Source organism: Alnus glutinosa, chromosome 3, assembly GCF_958979055.1.
Source record: "Alnus glutinosa chromosome 3, dhAlnGlut1.1, whole genome shotgun sequence".
Lineage (NCBI taxonomy): Eukaryota > Viridiplantae > Streptophyta > Magnoliopsida > Fagales > Betulaceae > Alnus > Alnus glutinosa.
In genome coordinates, this window is record NC_084888.1 from 950,337 (window position 1) to 972,941 (window position 22,605).

Below are 22,605 nucleotides of genomic sequence, written 5' to 3' on the forward strand. Positions count from 1 at the left end.
AGCTATTAGCATGGTACATCTGATCCTTTTTTCCACTGACTTGTAACTAGTAAAGGAAGTCCAACTTGCTTGTGTAATCAAGGAATATTGTCCTGCTCTCTCTCTTGTGGTTTTCCTTTATTTTCTGCCCTTTTCCAAGATATATTCTCCCAACTGGGTTAAGCCCACCAGGGCCACCACCCCTTTTCCTCCTGCTTATAAGGAGCTCCTTTGGTCATCTCTTTCCCATGCCATCACTTGACTTTGAGTCATCCTCCTTGACTGCAACAACCATTCTTTTCTCTTCCTTAATTGACTTTGAGTCATCCTGTAGAGCCTGTCCAAATACCCCTCCCCCCCTTCATTACTTTCGCTAGTTCTAGTGGTGAATTTAAATTTCATCTAATGGCATCCAACTTTCTCACTTCTTCACGTAGCTCTAGCTCCTCATGGACCTCTCAGGAGAACAAACGGTTCGAAAAGGCCCTGGCTGTATATGACAAGGACACCCCTGATCGCTGGCAAAAGGTTGCCAGAGCCGTGGGTGGAAAATCTGCAGATGAGGTGAAGAGGCACTATGATATCCTCATAGAGGATGTCAGGGACATTGAGTCTGATAGAGTCCCATTTCCCAATTACAGGCAAAGTGGAAAGAACGGCTAGAGGTAATACACTAGTCACTAGTTACTTTCTGCCGCATTTTGAATTATGACCACCGACACATCTGAATCGATGCTGAATTTACCTTTTTCTTATCAGCTTCAACTTTTGAGATAAAATTATAGTTGAGGTCCTGAAAGTAATTCCTGCTTTAAAATAGTCTACGTTTCTGCACCATCATCACCTCGTCCTTGAAAGTAATTCCTGCTGTAGGGCCAGGGAATAATCCTAGAAAGTGAAGGCTGTGAACTTGAAGTGCTGGTTCTATCTCTACGTAGTCCAGCAGTTTCTCCAACTGATAATTAGGCCAACACGCACCCTTTTCACTAACTTCATATTATCACTTTTATTTAATGAAAAAAGCCAATGCCTGACCACTCATGCAACTTCTTATCCTGTCCCTAAGTCAAAGAAATCCCACATGAGATCTAATCCTACCACTTCTTTTTTTTTTTCTGGATGGAATTCTAGAGAGAAGGCAGAGCTTATCTCTCTACAATTCTTTCTGCTAGTTTGCTGCTGGTGCTCCCTCCATGGGAGGGAAGCTTTATGCTTCCCTCTCCATCGTTTTCTGCTGTGCTTTCACCCTCCCCACAACTACCCAACATCACACCAACCCATACCCAAATAAGATTGAGAGCTTTCTCTCAAACCATGCCGGCTTTGCACTGGTTCCATAGAGCCGGCTCTGTACTGGACTTATCTTACCTTTTTCCAGCTCTTCTTCTTCTGCTCTCAACACAGAGCTCACCGCCCGCCTCCTTCCACCGTGTTCTGTGCGTTTTTTGGTTGGGTTTTTGGGTCGACATCTTAGGATTTAGATCTACACTTCCCGGCCAATTTTCGCACTACACGCGCCTCACCAGTGGGTTCGCCGGCGTCCTCCGAGTCCGTCTACGGTCGTCGTGCCTCCCACCGCTTCCCACTCGCCGGAGCGTCTTCTGCACGCGCCAGGGTTCTTCCTGGCGCGTGTGGAACACGTCTCCTCCCGCCGCCTCTCCCCACCGCGTCTTGCGGCGTACTTCGGCGGCTCCTGCGTCTCCCACTGGCGAGAGGCCATCCCCTGGCCGCGCGTGTCTCTCACGCGCCACCAGAGGTGGCTCCCATCCCCCTGCCCTCCGGGCCTCTGTTGTTGGCTTTTTACTTGCTTTTGTATTGTTGTTATGTTTTATTATTGTAACCTTGTTTTTTTGGGCTTATTTGTTGTATCCCTCTCCCCCAGTTTACCCCTGTGTTTGTGTTTGGGTCCTTGTGACTCAATACACTTGTGATATCACCTTTATTGGTGACCCCGGCTTTGTGGCATCAGTGCCTCGAGCCAAAGGGCCCGCATCTTCGGAAGCATTGCCCCCGCGTACTTTCATTCATAGGTTTATATTTGGGTTGCCCAACCCCTGTTTTTGTTCTTTTAATTTCTCTTTGTAATAGTTTCTGATGTACTTATAAAAAAAAAAAAAAAAAAAAGTGTGTGCCACTTTCACGCCCGTGTTGAAGCGCGTAAAAAAAAAAAAAAAATCCTACCACTTCTGGATAACATGTCAATGGTCCTATGCTCTACACTAGTTCAAACAATTGCCTGCCATTAGCCTCTACTGTCTGATTTCGGAGATGATTCTCCTGCTGTCTGCAGACAGAACTCAATATTTTTTTCCTCAGCAACCTTTTGTCGTTTTCCTGATCCATTGTCTTCATTCAGATCCAGTTCTTTCCCAACCCATCTGAAACTTTTGGCTGCATGCATTAATGCTTTAAATGATAGCTTTTCTAAATTTTGGATGTTTTCAACTTTGTCATGTTCAGTTGGTCATAATAATAATTGTTTTCATGACTTTATGCTTGGCAGATCTTGAAGTATCTAAGGTTCCCAAGTTCAAGACGATCTTATTGGATATCATAAGCACATTTCATGGAGGAATCGAATTAAATCAAGTTCTTATGTTGTTCTGTTTTTTCCCCTTATGTGTACATTTTGTTTCTGTCTTTCTTGTCCAATTGTCTAACTAGCTAGTTTACTGTTTTGTTGTTTTCCCTGTATGAAGCAAATATCATTAAATAAAAATTTGATCGCATGGTTTACCACTTTATCAAAAAGTTCTATGTATTTTTCAAAAGTGATACATTTAGTCCACGAGCTTTTATCTTTGTCAAAATTATCCTTCTGTCTACCTTCTTTATTTTTTTTTTAGACCCCTTCCGTCTATCTACTAATAAAAAAATATTAACAGAATTTTGAAGGGTGTAAAGCCGGCCGGTTAACTGGCCAACCAGTTTGATACCTGGTTGAAAATAACCGGTAACCAACCCTAACAGAGCGGTTACCGGTTTTAAAAAATATTGAAATCGGTTATAATTGATAATCGGGTACGTGTATATATATAAAAGAATAAAATTTAAAGTTTTACACTTTTACTTCCATTTTAACTTATACCAACATATATTAGGCCAAAAAGGTTGAAATATATTTTTTTTAAAGGGCTAAAAAAGTCTAAAGTCTAAATTAAGCCCCAAAAGTTGGTCTAATGCCCAAAATAGGCCCCAAAACCCAATTTTTTTAAATTTTAGTTACCGGTCCGGATAATCGGGTATCAACAGGTAATTGCAGGTTATTAAAAAATCGATTAAATAGTTACCCAATTACCAGAGCCAGTTGGCGATTTTAACCGATAACCGTAATTGAATTTTCACCCCTAAATTTTTTTACCATGTATACAAAATGTCATATAAAAGTATAAAACATTGCCTTATCAGCGTATCCAACAAAAAGAAAGAAGGAAATGGGTGGTGATGGGGAAAATTGTAATATAACTATTTCACATTAAGGAAATGAATAGTCCATATAGGATGTGTGAATTACAAATGAAAAGGTCATTTTGATAAAAAAAAATAAAAACCGTGTGGGCCAAATTACCAATACATGTGGGATAAAGAGTAATTCTACAAGTCTTTCTTGTATCACTTTAATAATGATGTGGTTTTTAAAATTACGATTTAATCAAAATTTAATAATGATCAATCACAAGCCCAATAATGATTTACAAAGTTAAATCATTATTGGATTGACACAAGATAAATTTCTAGCATTACTCATAAGATAGGAAATGATGGGTCGCTGGAGAACTCTATCGCCATCCTCAAATGAGATTTTTCTTACTATCGCCCCCTTTTCTTTTCTTTTCTTTTTTTCTTATATATATATATATATATATATATATATATATATATATATATATATATATATTTTAAAGGATATGTTGACATAACAAAGATGCACACTTGGTAATGTTTGATAGGTCTTATGTGGGGTTTTATCGTACTAATAGCAAACGATCATGACAACAGTTGAGTGGAATGACTAATCTTATAAACTCACAAAGACCGAGGAGTGTTTTGATAAACATGACAATCACATAATCAATTTTGGATTTAGGTTGTGATTTAAATTATAATGATTCAAAACGTGCAATTTAAAAATATAATTTTTAAAAATGAATTAAACATTTAGTAAAATTATGATGTGATATTTAAAATCGTGCGTTTTTAAAAATGCACCTTGTTGCCTACGATTTAAAAATATAGATTTTTTCACGTTTTCGAATAGCTATTTTTTAAAAACATACTTTCAAATGAGACATTTTATACAATTTTGTTTAAAAACACGTTTTTATCTATATATATATATATATATATAAAAGTTTTAGTTGCCAAACCTCAATTTCAAACAAGCTCTCAATTAAAATAATAATAATAATAATAATAATAATAATAAGAGTAATGATTCACTACCACCTAAATATATAACTTTTTACCACCTTGTCTATGTGGCAAGGTGGTCTCTTACTTTATTTTATTTTTTAAAAATAAAAAAACACTAAAGTTAATGATAGTAAATAATAAAAAAAAAACCGGTGTGGCCACGTTTTGGGTCCCAGTTAGATTACGCTCCACGCAACGCAAGCGGTCCCTTCTAGCGAGCCCTCACAATATATTTTGGTTCCGTTTAAACCCTAGCAAGAGGGGTTTATGGCTCGCGCCAGGAGCTAAACCCTTTTGACTCTTCTTACAAACCCATTCTCAAATGAACTGAAAAAACAAGATCAGTGCTCGGAATCTCAGACCTATGGCTGCTTCAAAATTGTCCTCGTGCGTGGCAATGGCCACGGCGGTCGCCTCCCTATCCACGCTCTCCGGCCGCGCGTACGCTGACGGTCCCTTTCGTTTCTATCCTTTCTCTTCTTCGACTCCTCAGGGGGACCAGAGCTCTGATGCGAAGTCGGAGGCGAAACCCGAGGGCGAAGAGTCCAGAGGCTCGGGTTTCGATCCGGAGTCGTTGGAACGAGGCGCCAAAGCTCTTCGTGAAATCAACAGCTCCCCCTTCGCAAAACAGGTTTCGTTTCGGATTTCGTTGCTGAATTTCTTTGCGATTTTGTTTGGTAGCTGAGAAAGGGCGAGGAGAGGAAAGAGAAGAGTAGAAATTTTGACGAATTGAGATTTTGAGTCGGGAAATTTGGCAAAAAGAGATTAATCTTTTTTTTTTTTTGGATTTTTTTTTTTCATAAGTTGGACTTAATGGACTGAAATATTCGATAGAAAATTTCGTACTCTATTATCTTGCTCAAATCAGGTACAGCAATGGGATTTTAGAATATTAAAAAAATGTTCTCTTCCTTTTTATTTGCCCCATCACCATCAGTTTGATAGGTGACCAGAGATGTGGACTAGAGGTTTTCTTTTCTTTTGAATTTCTTATATGGCTCTCTGTGGCTGTTTCGCTAGGTTTTTCAAGTAATGAGGATGCAAGAAGAAAGTCGTCTTGCGGAACTGGCCGCTGAGAAGTGTCATTTTGAAGCAGCTCAAGCTCAAGCTGATATCGTGAGTGATTATGCTTTTCAGTCACACTGTTAGTTTAAGTCACACTATTAGCTCAAGCTCAAGTTAATTGTAAAAATCAGCATGTCTGATCAATCTATGTATGGAACCATTATGATATTCCCCCCATTTACTGGAAATTGTTATAATATATTTATTTTCACTGATAGGAAAAGCAGCGGAAATTGCATGAAGAGCAAAGAGATCTAATGCAACAACAAGCCCAAGCAAAGGCACAAATGCTGCGATATGAAGATGAGTTGAATAGAAAAAGAATGCAGGTGCAAACGTTGAAAAAGATTATATGTTCTTTTTTATAATCTTTTGTAATACATTGGAGATAAAACCTGGCTATCGCATGTTAAGCAGCTAATTCGGTTTTGAAAAAGCTTCTTCCCAATAAAAGGAGTCATTAATAGGTGTGAGAGCGGTGGAAACACACACTCATGCCCACACACGCTTACACACATATCAAATCTGTTATTGGCTAGTGTAGCTTATGCATTCCTTTTTATCCTTCCCCTTTTGGGACTGGAATGTTCCTTTCTGCTTGAGACTTTGTTCAAGTCAGTGGATGGCTCATGGCTGCACAATTCTGGACCTTTATTTTTCCTACGTATTGAAATTGAGTACAAGAGTGAGTGAGTAGGCTTTGTTTTTAACTCATATTTTACATCTCTCTCTCTCTCTCTCTGCCCTGCTCCTTTTCCTTCTCTCTCACTGGATCTATTGACTTTTAAAAATCAAATGGTAGGACGGACTTTTGCTGTTAAACAGTCAACTATACTTTGTTTTCTTTATGTTTGCAGGCAGATCATGAAGTTCAGAGGAAACATAATGTTGATTTGGTTAGGATGCAAGAGGAGTCCTCTATAAGGAAAGAACAAGCAAGACGAGCTACTGAGGAACAGATCCAAGCTCAGCAGCGGGAAACCGAGAAAGAGAGAGCTGAAATAGAGCGTGAAACCATAAGAGTTAAGGCCATGGCAGAGGCTGAAGGTCGAGCCCTTGAAGCAAAATTGACTGAGGAACATAACAGGAGAATGCTTATAGAACGGATTAATGGTGAAAGAGAGAAGTGGCTTGCTGCAATCAATACAACTTTTAGTCACATTGAAGGTATACACAATTGACAAGCATGTCTTTGTACATGTTGTTTAATTGCAAGGCTGAAGGTTCAGTCCAAATATAACTGGTTACTTGGATGAAGAGTCCTGCCATGTGCTCTGGCTGATTTTGCATCTTTTATGATTCATACTTATACTTCTCAATAGTCCATTTTCGAGTAATGCTTGTAAAGTTAAACTGAATTCAGTGACCAACAGTTAAAGTGACTTGGTTATACTTGTTACTGGTTACTGGGTACCATGTGTAGCATGAGTATTAGTTGCCTTACAAATTTATGTACATGCTGAATATATCCTGTATAGGAAAAAAAAAGGGGTATTCCTTGCTCTATATCAGACAATCACTTATTTACAAATCTCGTGTGGGGCTAATAGTTTTCATTTCCCATCTCTTGAAAATCCTTTTCCCTTTGCTTAGCCCTATCCCTTTCTAGCGGTATTTTAGTTATAGGTTCTAAAGAAAATTCTCCATATATTTTTCTATTTCTCTCATTTTATTATCCGAGTTTAGGATATGAGATGCAATACAGTACATGATAATGAAAGTGCAGAAATTGATACTCATGTTATGGTACATGAATTGATAACCTTGACATCTATTATTCCATTTCATAGAAGAGTGTGTTATTGGTCTTAGATTAATGTATTTTGCATATCTGATGTATCTAGTTATTGATTTGACTTTAAATTGTTGTTGATATTATGGTTGCTATTTAGATGGAATGCAGGATGATATCATAATGACTTGACCGTTTATCAATTCTAATCTGCAGGGGGTTTTAGGGTCCTACTGACTGATAGGAACAAGTTAATTATGACTGTTGGAGGAGCCACAGCATTAGCTGCAGGAGTTTATACAACTAGGTTTGTATGCTGGTAGTCTCATTGCCTTCCCTTTTGTCACTTCAGTAAAAAGTGTATTGAATTTTTTTTTTTGAAACTTTTTATGAGGGCAGTATCTCTCTGCCATGTTTATCTTTTTGTTGGCAAATATCAACTTAAAAAGGATAAACAATGGGATGTATGTGGCTCTTGCTATGTGCATCCAGTATGGGTGTTTGAGTTATATTTACCTATCAATAGAAAAAAAAGTGGCTATTGCTTGGTCCATCCATTATCAAAGATCTGGTTAGAAATCTTGCAATCATCCTACTTAACAAAAAAATAAATAAATCTTGCAAGAGCCCTTATCATGATGCATTGACGAACTTCATAATTTGACTTAAAGAGATGTTGGATGTGGATAATTGGACTTGCCTAAACAACATTTGTTTATCACAAGGCATGTATGAAAAATATATGGGACAAACGCTACTTTCGCTTCCACATCCACCATCTTTCACACCACTACCTCTGCCCCTCCCCTCCCTGGGCCAATTGCGACCACTACTCACCTCCAACATCACACCCTACCACCACCACCACTTCACTGCAACCCTGCATAACATTAGTTGCACTACTACCATTGTGTCATGGGGCTCATCAAGTGTGCCCTATCTACCCTTTTAATTGGATAAGTCATTTGATTCTCTTTGATGAACTTTAATGTGTTTTCAGAGAAGGAGCTAGAGTTATGTGGGGATATGTCAATCGGATTCTAGGGCAGCCATCACTTATTCGAGAATCATCCATTGCAAGGTTTCCAGGGTCAGAAGTTATTTCTCGAGCAAAAAATAAAGTTTTGGGATATGGTACATCAGCTGGGGCAGCGGGGCCTATGGGAAGTAAAAAAAGTCTTGGGAATATTGTTCTCCATCCTTCATTGCAAAGGAGAATAGAGCAACTTGCTCGAGCTACAGCAAACACCAAGACTCATCAGGCACCTTTCCGTAATATGCTATTTTATGGGCCTCCTGGCACTGGTAAAACCTTGGTTGCGAGGGAGATAGCCCGGAAATCGGTATCCTCTTAACTTATGACTTCATTTGATTTCTATTTTATTGCTCCTGCCTGACTTATACGACCTTTATTGGTTTTTTATTAGCCTATTAAGTTATCTCTATTTAATAAATGTATGTCTCAAGGTGGAAGTTATATAAATTGGATATGAACAGATGAACCTTAGTTAATAAATAGAAGCCTTGAGAATGTTATTGATGTATAAATGAAGAATTTTATTTTTTTTAAAAAAATTATTTATTTATTACTGTTTTAGAATTCAGATATTTGAATTTTATTTCAAAACAACAAATGATATATGAATGAATATGAGTAGATATTCCATAGAAGGCGACAATGACATTCAACTTCAGTAGATTTGGTGGCATCTGCTGCTTTGATAAGCAGCAATAGGTAGATCTTTCGATACAATGGTAGATCTTTCTATACAATTTTATTTTCAGGACATGTCCAAGATATGGGAATAGCTTCTATATATATTTATATATATTTTCCCTTGTTGCTCCCGTTTACCCTTGAGTCTCCCCATACAGGGTTTGGATTATGCCTTGATGACGGGAGGAGATGTTGCGCCACTGGGTGCACAGGCTGTTACCAAAATCCATCAGATATTTGACTGGGCTAAAAAATCGAATAAAGGTTTACTGCTTTTTATTGACGAGGCAGATGCTTTCTTATGCGAGTAAGTATTTTTTTTTTTTCGAGGTTAAAACTGCTTTCTGCTGGTTATATTTTAACAAGTTTCTAGGTTCACTACTCTTTTTTTTTTTAATAAAAAAAAAATTGCAATGGCAGTACTCAAATATTTGATATATGTTAGCTGCACAACTTTTACACAATAATTGCACAACAATGCTTACGTGTAAGTGAGTCTTTCCCTCCCTTAATGTTATCCAGCATTTTTTTTTTTTTTTTAAAAAAAAGAAAAAAACTATAACTCACTTACATGTAAACATTGTTGTGTAAAAGTTGTGCAGCTAACATATTTTCAAATATTCTCATTGTCGTAATACTTTATATGTGTCCTATATATGATCAGTTTTATTGCCAGCGTGTATAGCAGCACCTGAAAATATCCTCATAGACTTATATATGACCTTGTATGTTGAAAAGCTCAGCCCTGTGATTACTGCATCTCTTATCCATTAAATATCTATAATTGGCTTCTATTGTCACGATATTGTTTCTAAATAATGATTTTGGGAAATTATAGATATTTATTGGCTTCTACAATGTCATGACAATAATGATTTAGTAATACAAGGTTGTAATCTAGGGAAATTGTGATGCTCCGCAACCTATCTGCCAGTTCTATTACCTATATATATATATATATATATATATATATATATATAAATGATTTAGTTCTCCTGTGCAAACAGTAATTCCCCATTTGTACAACTGAAACCAACACTGCAGCTGCTTTTGTTAGTTTGTTTTAATGTTTATAGGCAGTAAGTTCAATAATTTAGTTTAGAACACTTTATTTGCACTGGTATATATTTTGGGAGTTATTCTTCCACTTTAGTGAATCATGGTTATGAGTTTCCACTGGCAACTGATTTGGTAATTATACTATCGATCCAATGCAGGCGCAACAGTACATATATGAGTGAAGCTCAACGAAGTGCTCTAAATGCATTGCTCTTCCGGACTGGTGATCAGTCTAGAGACATAGTGCTCGTTCTTGCCACAAACAGGCCCGGTGATCTTGACAGTGCTGTCACCGATCGCATTGATGAAGTGATTGAGTTTCCACTTCCAGGGGAGGAGGAACGTTTTAAACTGCTGAAGCTCTATTTGGACAAGTACCTTTCCGATGAAGGTGACAGCACATCTAAATGGGGTCTTTGGTTCAAGAAAAAGCCACAAAAGATAACTATAACAGACGTATCAGATGATGTGATCCGAGAGGCTTCCCGAAAGACAGAAGGGTTCTCCGGCCGTGAAATTGCAAAACTAGTGGCTGGTGTCCAAGCAGCTGTTTATGGGCGCCCAGACTGCGTGTTGGATGCCCAGCTGTTTGGGGAAATTGTAGATTACAAGGTTGCGGAGCATCACCAACGGTTAAAACTGGCAGCTGAAGGTGGTCTGCCGGCTTAGGTAGAGAACATCCATTTGTGACTTCACTTAGTAGAGAAAGAGAGAGCAGGCTTCATTTTCAAAGCCCAAAGATTGGGAATTTTTGCTATATTTTATAAATGTTTTATCTTTTGGAATTTGTCATTCTTTTCTTTTTGATGTTGATATATTGATCTTCCTTTCCCCCTTCCGCGTGTTAGTTTTTGTTTGAAAAAAGTGTTCTGGCGTGACATAAAGGTGAAAATTGTTTATGTTTTGAGATATTTGTTAATATCTTTATCCGGAGATTAGAAAGCAAAGTCGTTAACAAACACGGTATGGTATGCTGTGAAGGTGTGAGCGTGTGTAAGAGAGAGAATGGGCTGCAACTGCTAGGCTTACCTAATAATAACTCAAGGCCCATTCTACCTAAATTTTTGAATGACAACATACATTGGTAGAAACTTCTATAGTAATAATTCGGAATCATTTTGCTTTCTTTACCGCAACCTTGGACTATTTGTTTGTTTTCTTTTTCTTCTTAATTGATAGGGATCAGACATACCTGTCCACAAAAGAGAAAAGATAGGAAACACCAATAGAAAACCCGATTGGTAGCCGGAAACACCAAAACGCACGTTGGGAGTGATCGCAACCAAAAGGTGAACAAATTTTTTTGTCCGACGTGGCAATACCATTTTCCTTGGTTTATAAAAGGAAGAAAATCATTCTATCGTAGGGTTTTTTTTTTGTAAAATAAACTCTAGCCAATCCTGAGAGCCTAAGTGGGCCCTGTGTCTCTTGGCCAGAAGACCTTTTCCTTTTGCATGGAGCCCAAAAGAGCGAAAATAATTGAAGGACGTGGTCAAAACTCAACTAACACGTGTCGCAAAGGCAGTAATGCACTTCTTGTAACCTTCCCAGTTAATTGCCACGTACGCCCATTACTCCACGTCAAGACCCGCCTGAACACCAACGGTCTCTCCGGATTTTGACACACAAAAAGGCACTTCGCTTACCAGTTCTTTTCACCTTACACAGAGAGAGAGAGAGAGAGAGAGAGAGAGATGGGAAAGAGAAGGGATTTGTTGTTGGTGTTGGGCGTAGCAGTGTGTGTGGGGATGTGTGGGTGTTGGGGCGAAAATGCCATGGAAAACGCGAGGGAGAGCATGAATGTGGCGGCTGGGAATGCCAAGGTGAAAGCAGATGAGGCCAAGCAAGGCGCTGCCGAAGCCATGCAAGAAGCCAAGGACAAGTCTGACTCCTGGGCCGATTGGGCTTATGACACCTTCACTGAGTATTCACCAATACTTCCTTCTCATTTCCCTAACCCATTTAATTAATCTGTTCTTTTTTACTTTCAATTTTTATTTTATTTTTTGATAAATCATGCATACTTATTTATGAATGAAAAAAAAAAAAAAATCATCTAAAGCCCGATCCTCGATCTCCATGTCCAATGAAATAGAGTCTAGGTTAAATTTTACAAACGGTGTATATAATGACACATTATTACATGATATGAAAATGTTGATAATATATACACAGTTAAATATTGTGAAATCTAATTTAAGCAATAGTTTATTTCGATTTCACTTAAAATAGAGTGAAAATTGAAAGGAAAAGGATCATGTTCCTGAATTTAGAACTAGATTAATTTTTCTATTTTAATTAAGGATTTTTAAATGCACACCACATTTAATTATTTATTATTTATTTATATCATTTAATGAAAGAACGAAATGAATAAATTTCTAGAGAAATGAATAAAAAACTTTTAAAGGAGCTACAAGAAATAAATCTTATAGCTCAATATATATTAGCTTAAATTGAGAATAGATAGAAATATTTGGAAAACAGATAACCCAATGCTAGTGCCCTAATAGTTACAAAGTTCGGCAAAATGAAAAAGGAGATCGAGCTTGAAAAGATCCTTCTAATAGTCTAACTTTGTTGTCTCATATTATAGTGATAATTCTTTTTTTTGGTTGAAATCCCACTGATGATCATGATATGTAATATGTATTTTTGTTTTTCACCTCTCCTGAGCTAATTTTTGTAGCATGTGATAAGATCAATATCTAATCTTTTCAAGTGGAACTTTGGAAGATTCCTTCATGTTGTTGTCATGAGTTCTCATGCGTTTATGGTATTTAGAAGTACCATATTTCGCATGTGTTTTTCTGGAAGTATGACACAAAACAGCACATTTCAATGGGAGCCTCTTGGGCATACTTCATAACTCTTCTCAAAGGAGAGATCAGGGTCCGACTCCCACAAATATAAAGTAAGCATGTTGTTTTGGTTCAACTTAACCAAAACAGGGCTAGCCCATGTATTGCTAATTATATAAACCGGACATTTACATTTTCTAAAGATGAGCTACACAGGCTGAAGTGTAAATTTGAAATAAAAATTAAGCCTAAATGTTATCTCTAATCTCTACGTAACAGAGGGGGTGAGGATAGTGAAGATAGTCATAGTCATAGATAGTGAGGATTCTCGGTTGCTGATGTCTGCGTTGTCCTTTGTTTGTTAGCACATGACACATTAAGTGGTGATTTGGAATCTTTTTTGGGACATCAGCCTAAAGAATTGGTTTGGGGTTTAAAATTATATATGTTGTACTCAAACAGAAGATAAGAGAGAAAGAGAGAGTGCATGATATATAATGGAAAACATTCATAAAATAATGCATAGATACTAGGTCTATCAGCTAGGTAAGTAGTTGAGGTGGGAGAAGGATTGAGGCCCCTTGTAATTACAAGGGTTCAGGCTGTTCATTTAAGATTAACAATTTGGATTTAGCTACATAAGTCTTTAACGGGAAAAAAAGAAGAAGCAAAGCAAATAAAGGAGGTGGCCACTCCGCCCACCATTTTACCCTTTTAGGGATTGGTTGATCACCTGAAATTGGTGGTCGGAGTGGTCAAACCACTCCTTATACTTTAAGGAGGTGGTTGGCCACCCTATTGTTATGGTTAAAGTGGCCTGACCACCCTCAATAGGGTCAGAGTCCACCCCCTTGAGTGTGAGGGGTGGTCCCTCCAGAACCTTCCGGATGGTCGCACCACCCCTGAGCCATTAGGTCAGGGTGGTTGCACCATACCTTTGAAGGGGTCGACCACCACCCTCAAAGGGTGAGGGGGTGGTCAGCCACTCCTTTAGGGTGGGCCGGCCTATCCTAATCACACTTGTAAGATGGCCGACTTACTCCAATCGCACTCTTAAGTATGCCGACTACTTCTTTAAGGGTAAGTGATAGTTCCGTTACCTATGAGTTTCTTTTATTATTATTAGTATTAATATTTCATTGCTTACCCGGCTAAATTCAAACTATTTGTTTTGAATGAATGTTTGGATCTTTGGACTTGCAGACCTTCCATTTCTTGGAATTGCATGGGACCTCAATCCATGGGAGCATGTGTATCAACTTTAATTAGCTAGCTAGCTAGGCCTGCCTGAGCCATTACTAGCCCTTGGTCTTTAATATATCTATGTTGCACAAAATATGATTTATCTTTTATGCTCAGTTATTGATTAATATGATCGCTGTAATGTATATTAGGGGATTTGGAATTGGAAAAGACAATCCAAGTGAGGCAGGCCAAAATATGATGGGTAAAGCTGGGGATGTTGCGTCCATGGCCACAAATACAATGAATTCTGCTGCATCTGGTATTGGTTTGTGATAACATTAATTATTTTTATTAATAAGTAAATTTTTTAATTATCCTTTTTTTTTTTTTTTTTTTTTTTTTTTTTTTGGGTTCTCCAGATATATCTAATCTTACTTCTCAGAAGGCTGGGGATGCAGCCAACAAGGCTCAGGAAAAGGCGGGCGATGTAAAGAACTTTGCTTCTGAGAAAGCGGATCAAACAATAAGAATGGCTACAGATAAGGCTGGTGATGCCAAAGAGACAATGGAAATGGCTAGAGAAACGGCCTCCAATAGGGCTGCTGATGCTCAAGAGACGATGATGGCGGGAGCAAAGGATAAATCGGCCAATGCCTATGATGAAGCTGGACAGAAAATGAACATGGCTTCAGAGAAGGCTAATGATGCCAAAGAGGGCATGGCAGGATCGATGGGGTATGGAAAAGAAAAAGTGGCGAATGCCTATGATGAAGCTAAGGAGAAAATAAACGTGGGTTTAAATATGGGCTCAGATAAGGCCTATGATGCCAAGGAGATGATGGCTGGAGCAGTGCCTTACGGAAAAGATAAAGCCGCTGATGTCTATGAGGAAGCTAAGCAGAAATTAAACGTGGCTTCAGATGATGCCAGAGAGACAATGGTCGCCGGAGCAATGGGATGTGGAAAAGATAAAGCGGCCAATGCATTTGACAAAGCTAAGCATCAGGTGGAGGACTCATACAGCTCAGCCAAGGCGACCATGACTGAACAGGCCAAGATTAATTATGAGGCTGCGAAGGATAAGGCTTCTCAGGCCGCAGGTGATCTTGGTGCGAAGATGAGGCAGCATAGTCCAGAGCTATGAAGCGGATCCATCATCAATTTTCTGCATTGTCTCCATGAAGTACTCATCTGTGAGTTCATGTTTACTGTTATGTTCCTTCTGCTATGATGATATGTTTTCCGAAACATATTTAGGATACTGAATTTTCTGTCTGAAGAAGTACACTTATTCTTGTATGACTTTTTTTCTCCCCAATCTAAAATGAGATTCAAATGCATGAGAAATATTCACTATTTTCTATAGTATCAGTTTAAGCTTAAATTTGAAAATTTAAGACAAGTTGTGATATAACATGATTTTATAGCAAATATTTTGAATTTTAATTCTAATATTTTAAAAATTATTTCCCTGGTCTAGTATGTGATTCTATGTATTGGGCTTTACTTGATGAGGATTTGATCGAGTTAATTGACAATAAAGAGAAGTGATGCAGTATTAATTAAATGATCAAATTTCTACTTTCTTATTAACTAAAGTTTTTGAGACAAACAATAATAATAATAATATTTTAGCAGTTACACTGGCACACTAATTTTTTATTTTTTTTTTCCCTCTCTAAGTCATTCAATTAAAATAGAAAAAGAACTACAAAATGTGGGGATAGGGGACCCTAACAAACAAAATGTGAAAATGGTCTAAAAAGATTTGGTCTCATAGTTCCCAAAAAGTCAAAGAGATCGAGGGCCGCTATGGGGGTAGTATGTGATGCAATTTGATGAAAGGAATGATTAAAAAGAGGATGCACTCGATCATGATGATCACTGCAATGAGGCGGTCGATGGCGGCCACATTTCTCGCATCCATGGACAAAAGAGAGAATGGTTCCCGTTTTATGAATAATACTAAAAGTCACTCTTGTATCATTCCAAGAATGATATGGATTTTAAAATCACCATTGAGCTTGTGATTGATCACTATTGAATTTTTTGATTAACCGGTGATTTTAAACGTCACATTATTCTTGGAGGAACACAAAAAAGAGAAATGAGGGACTTCTAGAATTACTCCCCACTTTATTGAAGAAGGGGGTGGCCGGGGATGGACCCTCAATAGGAAGATCTAAAACTAGATACCGCCTGAGTGGGCGGCGTGGGCCACAGACATTGGTGGAGAGGGCGGCTGAAGGCGGCTCGTGGTAGCTTTGGGCACAGGGAAGCCGGTGGATGGCCATCCATGCGTGCGTATGTGGTGGAGGGGAACGGACGGCGGTAAATTTCGAAGAAAAGAAAAAAAGTAAAGAAAAGAGAAGAGGAAGAAGAGAGGGGAGGAAGGAGGAAAAGCTTCTCCCTCCTCCGTTTGGTTCATTGAATGAGAGTACAAAAGGGGTTTTCTTTCGCTTGGGAATGTGGAGCACGTGTAGGTCACATATTAGAGAATGCGTTAATTAATTTGGGGATGCTGCGCCTGCACACTTGGTTCTACTTGTCTAAACCAACATGGTTAATCGTACGTCTCCCGTGTGGGTTTTAGACTTACAGTCTCGAAATAGGAAGCTCACCTTAGTAGTAGATTCTACTATATATATGCAAAGTTCTGACAGATCAGATATTTGACCATGATGTTAAATGCATCTCAGTAATTTTAGAAATGAGGCCAAAGCAGGAACCTATAGTTAGGAGAAACTTAACAATATTAATGGAATATATATCTTATTGCGCGCATGACAGGAAGAGGAGACAATAATTCTAGAATGATGCATAAAAGGACAACAGAAACATGCAATTAAGTAGAAGTAAATCTGATTAGCAGACAGTTTATACTAGAATCCTTAATTGGATGCCCGTGGCCCTATATATATAGTGTAGTTGAAATGACTAGAAATTAAAATGTTGTGGGAGCTACCACAATTATTTTATTCTGCATGGATATGAAGCTTCGTGCTAACTTAATTGGTGCATGCCGGGATTGCATTTAAGGACAAAAGAAGTGAAGGGACAATATATATCCTCTGAATTCTATTACATGTACTTAATTCAAAGATTAAAGGCAGGTTATCAGCAAGATATTGACCTTTTCACTTGTCTCAGAGATTCTTATAAATTATAATGCTGTTAATATGTACATTAGTTACTGTTTCCTTCCAAATTTACATCGATTTCCCTTTTTATGTGCATTTATTAAGTTCATTTGTCGTTTTATATTTGTCCATGACTTTCCACCGTTTGTCTTTGACTTGAGATTGATCTCGTCCAAGTAGCTGAACTAACTTTGTTAATTGTTATGTTTTGCTCCTGTTCTTCTCCCTCGAGTCTTTGCATTTGCCCTTATAATAATCTCACTCTAACACAGACAAATGTGGAATACCATTTGTCCTTGATCAGAAACAGAAATTCATGTTTTTTTCTCTAGATCAATCCTCGACTGCGTTACAATTAGACAAATTGTTCAGTAGAAAATCTTTTTGTCTTCTTCGTATATATATATCCAGTGCCTACTGTATCTGATTCATATGCATGCCTGTGGGAGGGCTATCATATATATCCTTGATTATGACCCATCACAAAGATACAGCGCATGATTCCTCTATTTGTCGCAGCCAAGATTGACTTCTTCCTTCCTGCAAAGTATGATTTTTTCCATCTTCTCAAGACCTTCATCTATCATGAAACTCTTTTTACATGGTCTTTAATTCATTCAAGCACATAGTTCCTCGCCTAATCGATGTTTCACAAAGGTAATATTGTATTCTCTCCCTCCATCCGTACGTGTGTGTGTGTGTGTGTGTGTGTTTAAGCAAGAACACATGGCTAGCTCATATTTTGTGATGAGCTTCAACTATATTGGGTGAGAAACATTGTGCGAGTATCTCATTGGCATGCATGACATCTATTTTTTACAGCATATTATTGGAAACATGGAGACGAGCTTAACTTTCTAGATCTTAGAATTTTCTAAGGTTTCTTTGTGTCTTTTTCCCAAAAGGATCGTTAAATTTATATGGAAAACCAACCACTTTTTCTATTAATGCAGATCAACCAATTTACCCGCATATAAAATGCAGGTCAGGAATTTTGTCCATAATCTACGTTAGAACCCTATTTTTGGACCATCCAATGTATTCTACGGCTTGGGCAGCACACGAAATTGTTTGATGTTTGAACCTAGGTGGTCTGATTCACAGAGTGATTTATCTGGTTTTGATAGAGAAAATATAACCCACAAGAAGCTGGATAGTAGACTCAAATTCTCAAACAAGGTAAAAGATATATATGAATGGCTGTGTCTTTTTGTGTTGGTGACCAAAGAGCAGAGGTTCCTTCAGTCCCGTTCGATTCCTGAGAAAAATAGAAGAAACCAGCGTAGGGTTTCATGGAACCAAAGCTTTCATGACTAAAGGTGGGTAAGGAAATGAAAATTGTCAGAAAATATAAAAATGCTACAGCTAGCGAGAATTCTATTTTTACAGGAAAGACATGCACTACTAGCATATGAACCATGAACTTGTGGAACATAGAGTCGACTTTTTTGCTCATTAACAAGAGCAAAAGCTGTATTCTCTCTCTTTATGTTTTCCCTTTTTTGCTTTATTTTCCCCTGCTGAAAATTTGAAGCTAGGTTTGGAATAAAGAAAAGGTACTGAGATTAGTGAGAACCCAAGTTTTCAGTAGGAAAATACTAAACATCGTTTTTACCAATGTTTCTGAGAGATTAACAATGCTTACTCATAATCACCAAAGAAGAAGATTACAGATAAATTTAGGTTTATCGTCACTGAGAAATTGCTAAAAAATAATTAAAAAAAAAAATCTAAAAGTAAGTATATCGCTGTGCACATGATTTAATCTAATTAATCATTCACTTAAAAAAGGCGTTTTCCAGGTTAAATAATAATCTGGAGGGTTTGAAGAATTTGATTTGTCTTACATTTGCTTGTTCTTCATGGCTTGTTTATTGTTGTGCATCCATACCTTGAAAACCTGCTTCTTTACACCCACTTCTGAACAGAACTGGTGGACTTGTTGCTCATCATGCTTCTGGATCTTCCACCCCAACTTCTCAGCAAATTCCATCATCTTATCTTTCTGCTCCCGACTAAATCTCGTCCGAAACCTCTTCTTGGATTCCGGTGCTTGTGCTGAAGTTTGCACACCAATATTAGATCGAAACATATTGAGATCTTCGCTTGAAGAGTACTCCGCCGGCGCTCCACCACCGCTTCCAAAGGCCATCATCATCGGCGCAATATGCCCGGCTGATGGACTCGTGGACGGGAATTTGTGGTGGTGCTGGTGGTGGTGGAGGAGATGAGGCGGGTGAGGATGTTGTTGATGAGGGGGTACTATTTGATCTCCTAGACCAATTATATTGTTTCTGTTGGGGTTGACGTAGTGATAGTTGGAAACATATTGATGATCACCCTCGACTTCCTTCCTATGAAAATTCCGGTGGCATTCGCAAGCTGCGCATATTAAGGCCTCCGGGGTTCCGTCCTCTCCGCTTGACATGAATTCTCCGCAACCATCCACGACGTGCCCGCCCTTGCTGGCAGCATGATTCTTCAAACACTCTCTATATCTAACCTTTGGTGCCGCCCTAATGGTTCGTGGTGGTTGGCGTACAATGATTGGTGTGCTTGTTGCACCGGAGGCTGGAACCGGATCTGGATTCGGGTCTGGATCTCTTGTGGGTTTGTCTGTATTTTGGTGTGTATGTGGATTTGATTGTTGAGGAGGAGGAGGAGGAGGAGTAGGATGATGATGATGATACTGCTGATGGTGGTCTAGGGCAGGAATTTGATCCCTTCTTTCTCCCACAGTCGAAGAAGACAGCTTGGTTGAAGAAACTTTATGAGAAAGATTATAGCTCAAGGCGGTCGGCGTTCCTAATATTTCCTTACCTTGGCCTCTCAGTTCCATTAAATCTGATTTATGATGTAAAGCCATGATCTTAGCCTCCCCCTTTTCCTTTATGATGATCTTCTCTGTTAGTTATTGATGATCTTGCTGTATCCTAGCTTGTCAACCCTAATTCATGATCCCATCTAATCCAAGAACATTATAAACTTAATCAAAGTAATAATCACCAGCAGGCCCAAAAATTATTCTCCTTCTTTCTTATTCTGATCTTGACGTTTTGGGTGCTAAACCCACCAACCCATGTCACTAATTTGAATCCTACCTCCAAAGACGTAAGCAAGTGATTGAACAGTAAACTGACTGATGGAATTGATGATTTAATAGAAAGAGAATCTCAGACTAACTAAGAAGAGAAAGGAAGCTGTAAAAGTAAAAGGAATAAAAAATAATATCTAAGAAATGAAACTCAGATGGGTCCCTACATGGCTACATGAGCTGAAATAAAACTTAACCCCGATTAATGATGTAAGAGTGCTGTAATTGCACCTCGGAAGTAATCTTAAATTTGCAGAAAAATGAAGTTTGTGTTTCCTACCACCCATCCAATCTAAGAAAGGAACAGGTAGGCTCGTTTGTAGTGAAACAGAGTTATGAAAACAGTGAGAGAGTAGTCTTGGAGAACAACCGACAAAGTCATGTTAGTCCTCTCCCACAGCCTGCACCCTCGTCCAGTTCCTAATAATTGCCCTTCTGTGGACGCTCTCTGAAACCCTAAAACCAACACAAATGAATGTTGCTTTGTGCGGCAGACACACACACACAGAGAGAGAGAGAGAGAGAGAATGACTCTCTGAGTTGACGTAGCTAGCCCTGCTTAATTGCTTTGCCTAGAATCTTCCTTCAACGTACCTCAAATACATTATTAGGATTATCCTAAAGGGTTTGTTTCAGACGCTAAAACCCAATTAGAGAAGCTCTTAAAGAAGGCGTTTATATCATCACACAGAGACAAGAGGGTGTGTGTGAGAGACAGCGAATGAAGACTTTTTGGTTTTTTCTTGCAATCTTTTGAGGGAGGGTTGGGTGGAGGCAAATAAAGTGAGAGAATGAGCTGGTCCACGGCACAGCACTTGTCCAGTTAGTGTGTGTCAGATTCTCTCTCTTTCTCTTTCTCTTTCTCCCTCTCCTTCTCCTCGATCGATGCTGTTTTTGTGTTTATGCGCCTCCTGCAAATTTCACCATTTTCTTTCTCCATCATGATCGATCTTAAGCTTTAATTTCTCCCTTCTTGTTGTGTATATATACTATATAGCGCGCTTTAGATCTCGGCAAGAGTTAGCAATGACAATTTCAAATGCATTGATTAATGAATTTTGGCATCTCTAAAAAATAATGGGAATATTGATTAATTAATATTTTATAAATATCTAAAAATATGAAAGAGTAAGCATGTGTTTGATCTTCCGTCTGATCGATCAATTTAAATATATTGATTTCAAATTATACAAGTAAGAAAAAAGAAAAAAGTATAAATATTTTCTTCAAATTATTTTTATTTTAAATTAGAGATAATACGATTTTTATAATAATTTTATTAATTTATTGTCTTAAAAATATAGCATTAATATAGCATTAATATAAACATATATTTTCATATTAAATTTTTGAAACATTTTTACTCTGACCTTTGTCTCCTGGCCTCTATATCTTTCTCCGTTGCAGCGTTGCTTCTTTTCAAGATCTTTTCCTTTAATTAGTTTAATTTCTATATGTTGTAAGCTAATTAAACAGGTGGTGTAAGGGCCAAATCTATAAGCATTAGTTCCACTATTTGTCAAAGAGATCTTTCTCCACAAGCTTTCTAATTTATCAGAGATACCAACCGTCCACCCTATTAGCTCTGTTAGGCATATCTAGTGGAGATCTCCTCGGCCTCGGGTGTCTATCAATCTGAAGGGGGAGACTCTTTTGGTTGATAATTGGTAGGTATCTAATCCGATGATTTATTTGGTTGACCTAATGAATATCCACCCAGTCAGTTCAGATTGGGAATGCAGGCTTGAAAGGTCACGGTTTGGGCTTCATTATGATCGAGCTATAAGAACTAACGTGCCAGCGCATCGGTTGTCTATATGATATCTAGAGATGTGGAGCAGATGATATATGCCACACGATTTCATCTTAACTATCCCATTATTTTCAGGGGTATAAAACTTGGTAATGTTCTTAGCTTTTCAGTAATCATGTAATCTGACATGACATGGCCAAGGAATTTAGCGTCACGTTTGACTAGAGGCATTCTCCATCAACATGCGACACCTAACCAAGGATAAACTCTATCAGCGGGTGACACTTGGTCGAGATCTAATCTCGTTAGTAAACACTCCGCACATGGAAAGCCATGCAACAAATTAATTAATTCAAGTACATTGGCATTACAATCTTTTTGGCTTTCATAATCTAAGCAATTCACTCTTTGTTAATTTAAGCATCATAAATTTTTCACCGGCAACCCCCAACGAGTCTCCTAGTTCTTATTCTCCGTTACAAGCATTGGTTACCCGAATTTGACCATATGATTACCTGCATCGTCATTTACATCCACATAGGCTAAGCACCAAGCCATAGCATTACGCTTCAGTATTCACACTAGTTGATGTGGAGAGGTCACTTAAAACACTTCAAATCAACGATATAAAATTAGATTAATAAATAAACATAAAAGTAACATTACT

At 38.1% G+C, this 22,605-nt stretch overlaps 4 protein-coding genes across 4 annotated transcripts; 3 read left to right on the forward strand and 1 right to left on the reverse strand.

Annotated features, from left to right (window-relative positions):
• The first annotated feature begins 213 nt into the window (after nucleotides 1-213).
• Nucleotides 214-2,730, forward strand: LOC133862463 (protein RADIALIS-like 3). The gene is made up of 2 exons (XM_062298295.1): nucleotides 214-644; nucleotides 2,483-2,730. Exon 1 carries the CDS (start codon nucleotides 385-387, stop codon nucleotides 640-642), a length of 258 nt encoding a protein of 85 aa, XP_062154279.1. The 5' UTR covers nucleotides 214-384; the 3' UTR covers nucleotides 643-644; nucleotides 2,483-2,730.
• A 1,900-nt stretch (nucleotides 2,731-4,630) lies between these two features.
• Nucleotides 4,631-10,857, forward strand: LOC133864658 (uncharacterized). Its single transcript, XM_062301058.1, has 8 exons — nucleotides 4,631-5,023; nucleotides 5,413-5,508; nucleotides 5,676-5,786; nucleotides 6,315-6,624; nucleotides 7,406-7,496; nucleotides 8,190-8,532; nucleotides 9,065-9,213; nucleotides 10,124-10,857. The coding sequence occupies exons 1-8, from the start codon at nucleotides 4,757-4,759 to the stop codon at nucleotides 10,632-10,634; spliced, it is 1,878 nt and encodes a 625-aa protein (XP_062157042.1). The 5' UTR covers nucleotides 4,631-4,756; the 3' UTR covers nucleotides 10,635-10,857.
• Nucleotides 10,858-11,593: 736 nt separating this feature from the next.
• LOC133864434 (late embryogenesis abundant protein 19-like) lies at nucleotides 11,594-15,264 on the forward strand. The gene is made up of 3 exons (XM_062300767.1): nucleotides 11,594-11,889; nucleotides 14,161-14,270; nucleotides 14,371-15,264. Exons 1-3 carry the CDS (start codon nucleotides 11,660-11,662, stop codon nucleotides 15,093-15,095), a joined length of 1,065 nt encoding a protein of 354 aa, XP_062156751.1. The 5' UTR covers nucleotides 11,594-11,659; the 3' UTR covers nucleotides 15,096-15,264.
• Nucleotides 15,265-18,838: 3,574 nt separating this feature from the next.
• Nucleotides 18,839-20,436, reverse strand: LOC133864435 (zinc-finger homeodomain protein 6). Its single transcript, XM_062300768.1, has one exon. The coding sequence runs from the start codon at nucleotides 19,955-19,957 to the stop codon at nucleotides 18,935-18,937; it is 1,023 nt and encodes a 340-aa protein (XP_062156752.1). The 5' UTR covers nucleotides 19,958-20,436; the 3' UTR covers nucleotides 18,839-18,934.
• Nucleotides 20,437-22,605: the final 2,169 nt, after the last annotated feature.

Excerpts from the sequence above, each read along its gene's own strand:
- LOC133862463 (XM_062298295.1), top strand. The coding sequence starts at position 385 with ATGGCATCCAACTTTCTCACTTCTTCACGTAGCTCTAGCTCCTCATGG.
- LOC133864658 (XM_062301058.1), top strand. The coding sequence starts at position 4,757 with ATGGCTGCTTCAAAATTGTCCTCGTGCGTGGCAATGGCCACGGCGGTC. Across the intron at positions 5,024-5,412 it reads GCTCCCCCTTCGCAAAACAG|GTTTTTCAAGTAATGAGGAT; the intron begins GTTTCGTTTCGG and ends CTGTTTCGCTAG. Across the intron at positions 8,533-9,064 it reads GGGAGATAGCCCGGAAATCG|GGTTTGGATTATGCCTTGAT; the intron begins GTATCCTCTTAA and ends CTCCCCATACAG.
- LOC133864434 (XM_062300767.1), top strand. The coding sequence starts at position 11,660 with ATGGGAAAGAGAAGGGATTTGTTGTTGGTGTTGGGCGTAGCAGTGTGT. Across the intron at positions 11,890-14,160 it reads GCTTATGACACCTTCACTGA|GGGATTTGGAATTGGAAAAG; the intron begins GTATTCACCAAT and ends AATGTATATTAG. Across the intron at positions 14,271-14,370 it reads AATGAATTCTGCTGCATCTG|ATATATCTAATCTTACTTCT; the intron begins GTATTGGTTTGT and ends TGGGTTCTCCAG.
- LOC133864435 (XM_062300768.1), bottom strand. The coding sequence starts at position 19,957 with ATGGCTTTACATCATAAATCAGATTTAATGGAACTGAGAGGCCAAGGT.